General features: G+C 41.8%; 1 protein-coding gene across 1 annotated transcript in view; it reads right to left on the reverse strand.

The window, feature by feature from the left end:
• The window catches only part of BMPER (BMP binding endothelial regulator), a 241,870-nt gene extending 236,276 nt beyond the window's left edge, over window positions 1-5,594 (reverse strand). The window contains exons 1-2 of the mRNA XM_029918394.1: window positions 5,437-5,594; window positions 4,320-4,405 (exon numbers count right to left, since the gene is read on the reverse strand). Of these exons, the coding sequence (XP_029774254.1) occupies window positions 4,320-4,405; window positions 5,437-5,569 (219 nt within the window). The 5' untranslated portion in view covers window positions 5,570-5,594. The remainder of the gene's footprint in view (window positions 1-4,319; window positions 4,406-5,436) is intronic.
• Between the last annotated feature and the right edge of the window lie 406 nt (window positions 5,595-6,000).

A 6,000-nucleotide genomic window follows, 5' to 3' on the forward strand; every position in this document is an offset into this window, starting at 1 on the left:
AGTTACTTTCCCTTAAAACTGTTCTACTGAATACATTGTTCTATAGAAGGGCAATTGATCACAACACCTTCTAAACAGAAAATAAACAAACAAATCCTGATCACTTCCTTAGTGAGCATCCAAAGTACTCCAAACAATTGTGATAAATATGATACAAAAGAATTTTGAAAAACTTGTGAAAATCTATGTATACATGTATAGCCTAAGGGTAGTATCTCTTTGAACACATCTGGACTACTTCATGTTTCCTTCCTCGCGCGCGCGCTCTCTCTCTGTCTCTCTCTCTCCCACACACATACACACACACACACACACACACACTGAATCCCAATGTAACATTATCTCCCTCATTCTCAAACATGTGCCTAACACTTGTTCAGATAATAGATATCTCTTCTCTAGTCGGTTAATTTCAACAACAACAACAAAAAAAACCATGAGTATTTTATGGAGATAAGGCACCCCAGACAACCGAAGATGCTGGTAGCTTATTTCATGACAGCGGATTTTTGTATTAAAAAGTAGAAGACAGCAGACAAGGTCTCCCCTGTTCTCACCACGTGGTTGACTCTCAGACAGGTGGAGCCCACTTCTTATGACACCAAATTTTCACATTGCTTTTTATGAGCAGAAGGTCCATTTCTACATTGCCCCTCTAGACTTAAAAGAGGAAATTTAAATCTCAGAATAATGTTTTTTGCTGAACAAAATGTATGCCAAACTAAGCTCTGACTGACTTCTGTTTTTCTGAGTCCCGGCCTCCAAAGTTTTCTCAGGTTTCCAGTATTGGGCCGAACTCACTCCAGCTTAGGCCATTTCCTCCTATGTGACAGTGACATGGGACAGGGACAAGCAGTAGGAGGACCACCTCTTATTCACACCTGGTGGACTCGGGGATGCCCAAAAGATCCAGAGAATTGTTTGTTTTAGATTCCTTATCTGAGCGTGACTGGCTCTTATCAGCTATACTTCAGGAAAGACACCAATGTGTTTTCCTAGGTATTATGGGGAAAAAAAATCCAGCAAGCAGGGGGGAAAAATCATACAAAACAGCAGTAAGTCTGAGCCTCCCTTTCTCAGCCCCACAAAAGCCCATTTTTTAAGGCGGAGGCAAGCCACACTGTGCTTTCTAACTAAACAATGGAGTGCTTGCGTCTTTAATCTAAACTGCCTACCGGATTCCCTCAATTTCATGACAGTGGTCCAACTTCTCACCTTCCCCTTGAATAGATGAACTGAAGCTTTTGTGACTTCTACACTTTAAAACTATATCCATCACCAGCTAACGTACAGGTTATTCTTGGATTACAGGGGATTCTGGCAAGATGCTGGGCCGAAGCAGACGAGGATAAATGAGAATACGATTATTCAGTTCTGCTTGCTGGGGCCACCGTGCCCGCTGTCATCCCCAAAATTCCCACAGAAATGAGCTCATTCCACTTTAAAACACTGCAGAGCTTAAAAGTTTAAATCAGGCCAAGTTGATTTTGTGGGGTTTTTCAATCTTTAACACTGTAATTACATACAGGACTTTGGGCCACCTATTTCCTCCCAACTGTAACATTTTACGTCTTTTTTAAGCATACGTTGAGGTTAGCTTTTTTCTTTTTTTTTTTTTTTTTAGCACATGTTATGAAATAAGATATGAGCTTGTGCTCAGCTTTAGGTAACTTTCTGCCAAAAGGCTGGACCAACACAAACTAAATATGACTATTTTCTTTATCCAAAGTACAGTTTTGACTATTACATACCCTCTTAATGTACATACATAAAACCAGCTCACAACTAAAGCTCCCTGCAGGTCAACTGAAATCATAACGAGATTTTCCTTTCATATAATGTGATTAACAAATGTTAGCTAACTGAATTCCAAAAAGACTCAAAAGAAAAAAAACAAAATAACTCAAGCAGCACCAAGAAGTAAAAATAATTCAACAATCTTTGTATTTTTTCCTTGCTTTTTCCATCTTTTACTAAGCAAATAGCCTGTTCCACTCTATTATAGGTATGTGCTCTAGAGGCAGATGAAACCGAGAGCGAGTTCCAGCTCTATTTATTACAATATGGACTTTGCAAGCTACGAGACTCCTTTAGCCTCAGTTTCGTCACCTGTAAAATGGGGGTAAAACATCTCAAAGGATTTTTGTAAGTGTTAAATGAAATAATGCAGGCTTAGCAAAAAAAATGTTTCATAAATGTTGCTATTACTGATATTATCTATCTGCTAAATACCGCTACCTTCCTACCTAAGTATAAAATGCCAACCAACCTCACTGCAGGCTGGGGTGCTTTGAAAAACATTGACTGCAGCAGATCCCTCAGAAACTTACAAGAACATACACAAATAGAGAAGTGGCCATCCACCTACTCCTTCTCAATTTTATCAAGTCATTACAAATGTTTGGGAAGCACTAACAATGACAGCTTGGGTCCTATTATCCTAAACCTCTGCAAAGGTCGGGAGAACATATCACAGAACCTTTCAGCTCCTGAAGGAGCTCAAGACATCTTATAAATAACAAGTGAATGGGATTGCCAGAGTCAGGACTTCCCGGGTTTATAAAGGATTTCTAACAGCTCCCCCCCTCAAGGCAGATACCTTCAAATGCTAAAGATATAAATGAACTTGCTATCCTTCTGGGCTTAATCAATACTTTTTACAATTAATAATCAGTCCCACTTGAATTCCAACTGAGGCATCTTTTCTCTTCCGATTCATTCTTTTAGCTTCAAAACGGCAGGATTCTAACAACTATCTTATTTTCAGTAGAAAAGCACTGTGCTTTCAGAGAAAAGCACTATTTTCCACCCTAATGAGAATACTGAAAAGGGGACTGCTCTGTGTAGAATTTTTCATAATGTTTTTTGGGAACAGTTTGCAAACTGTATATTTAAACTTTATAAACAGTAATAATACCACCAAACAGAAAAACAGTATTTTCACATGGGGAGCGCTGAGCTATTTAAATGTTACTCATTAATTTCCCCTAAAATCTTAAGAGATTAAGATAAAATAATTTACTCAAATTATACAGATAAAATCAATGAAAAGGGAAGGTTATCACTCCCCCAACCCACCCTCCACCTCCCACTACATTTGTAAATATACAGTAGAAACCAAATTTAAATGCAAAGCTTCTTTTCAACGGGTCATTTAGGGAAGGATCACTAACAGGGCAACTCATAGACAAAATCCAAAGAGCCCCTTTCTTGGCTCTCTTTTAGTAAGGTAACAATATTTACCACCTCAGCAAATGTAATGTATTTTTACCTCTGTTTCTGTTGATTCCTTAGTTCTCACAACCTGATAATCATTTCATACAGGCATTCACCTTCACTCATTTATCATTTTGCAGCATTGACCTCATCCCTTGTCAGGAGCAAGTTTGGGTAGTTTAAACCCAGATGGCTTGGCTTTCACCTAAATGGAGAAGAATTTCCTTCTCCAGTTCCATACAGCACGTTGATCTGATAACTAGCAGTCATCTATCACTTTTGGGTTTTGCATTTGACTGCCTCAGTGTTTTTCCAGCAGGGTTCTGTGATGTGTAGTTCTTAACCAAGTTTTGCCAGAAGTGATTGGCATGTAAAATACTGTCAAGCAAATATGTTGCTCTTTGTGAATCCATATTTCATCTCAGAAATTCTTGTTCCTATCACTTAATCTCCCCCACGTGGTTACTCATTAGATCTTATCATTAACTATTAAACTAAAATAAATGGAAACAAATTATTTTTTTTAATCTATTACCCACTGCCAGTATTAACTAAGCAGCTGACAGCCAAGTGTCATTCTCTGTTAAGGATAGAATGTCCTTTCTGACTCATGCTTCCAGATCAGAAACATAAAGACTGTTTTTGAGATCTTAGGGCATCACAGGCAAAGAAATCCAAGATTACACCTCATCCTCACGGTTGTTCTCTGTGACTGTCACCTCTCTTTTCCCTGGTCACATATCTTATCCCTGACCTTTACATGTAAATGTTATCTCATTTTCCCACTAAGATGAGGGAATCAAGGCAGAAAGTGTGATGGCACCTATGATTTGGTGGCAATAGCCATTCCAGGAACGGACGGGACCAACAGTAATATTTTGACTGAGATGATGCCTCACAGAGCCCACCTTAATTTTATTTCTATAAGGATGACATCAAAAATAAGAATCCCAAAGAAATTCAACTGAATTCAATTTGCCAGCTATGTGCAGCTTTATAATGACTGAAAACCATCTTAAAGATCTGGTTATTTTATTACATTTAATGGATTCACCTTGTCTAATGGAGCAATGGGCTTCACATTACCTGATCTCCATACTTACCAAGCAGACACACATTATACAAGGGTTGTCTGTAATAAATGGAATCTGGAGGACTTCACCTTCATTTTCACATTTTGCAACAGAACCTGAAGCGAAGGGGAAAATTAAATCTCACTTAACAGCATTATTGCAAACATTTAACTTTTTATACTAATCCTTTTTCAAGCAACTACCCGAATTCAGAAATCTCTAATGAGTTTTAATTATCAAACTCAACAAAACCAAATCTTCCCCCCAAAATAATTATTTTAAATAGTTTTAAGTTTAAAAAAAAGACTGCCATATAGAAACAGATTTTCTGCTCTCAGATGACTTAAATACAAATCCAAGTATTTGACTGAATCTTTAATACTACTCCTTGATGAAGGTATTTCAACTAAACACGTAGCCCCATATGCCAAAAAAAAAAAAAAATTCAAAGTGGGTATTCAGACAGAACAAAACTCAGGACTGCAGCAATGAACAGGCCTTTATAAGAATCTGCCTCATATTATCTTGAGTTTAAATCACTTTTTGAAACAATCTTTTCTCCTCTCTTAGATATTGACTCAATATTTTCTTTTCTGCACCAGGTGTCAGTAAAGTATGTCCTTCAGAATAGTAGCTGAGGTCTTCACCTGCCTGAAAGCATATCATTATTATATCCTGCTGGAATTACCCTTTTAAAATACGCCAGTTTCTTTAAATTCAAAGTCTGGAGCGCCAATGTTTTAAAAATCACTCCTCCCACAGAAGCTGTATCAGAACCTTATAGAGTGAGAAAGAAGGGTATGTGGGAAACGGCGCAAATGCTTTTCCTTGATACGCACAGGAGGACAAGAGATCAAAACGAAGATTGGGGAAAACAATAAAAATAAAGAAATTTCTCAAATTCAAGTAGAATTTCTATTATCACTATGTTGACATTAACAGCTTCTCAGTCCTCCGCCCCTTAACCTACTCACTGCCTTCCCACCCCTTAATACCGCGGGCTTCGCTTCATCCCCACCGGCCAGCGAGTGGCAGGCGCCAAGGTGCTCGCTCCCCACCCTCCAGTCCCCCGGGCTAGCCAGTGCCTCGGTTCCCAGGTACCAAGCCTGCATCCGGGAGGGCCGGTCCCTCCCGCCCCCTCCCCTACCTGTCAAGAAGGAGGAAGCCAGAGACATGGGGACCCCCGAGCAATTGAGCAGCAGCAAGACGCAGCAGGTAATCCCGGGCGAGCGCCGGCAGGGACGCTCAGCCAGAGCCCTGACGCCGGAGAACCAGAGCATCGTCACCTGGAGGGAATCCCGGGCGACTGCAGGTCCCGCGCCGCCGCCTCTGCTCCGCTACCGCCGTTCGCAGTCAAAAAGGGCTCTCAGCCGGCGAGTCGGGAGACAGTCCGCAAAGGAGGGAGGCGGGCTCCCGGGAGGGGGGATGGGGGGGGGCAGCGAGGGGTGAGGGGCGCCAGGGAGGAGGGGTCCTGCGGCCAGGCTCCTCCAATGCGGCTTTTTTTTTTTTTTAGGGAGTTGCTCGCAGTGGCTAAGTCGTCGGCCCCCCTACGCGAGAGATGGGGCAGGGAGGAGGGGATGGCGGAGCCGCCGGAGATAGGCGGAGAGGAGAGGCTGCGCTGCAGACTGCGCACCGCCGCTCCGCCGCCGCCGCCGCCGCTGCCGCCGCCCGGGCTGCAGCTACTGCCCCGGGCGCTGCCGCTGCCGCCGCC

This window comes from Suricata suricatta, chromosome 2, assembly GCF_006229205.1.
Source record: "Suricata suricatta isolate VVHF042 chromosome 2, meerkat_22Aug2017_6uvM2_HiC, whole genome shotgun sequence".
Lineage (NCBI taxonomy): Eukaryota > Metazoa > Chordata > Mammalia > Carnivora > Herpestidae > Suricata > Suricata suricatta.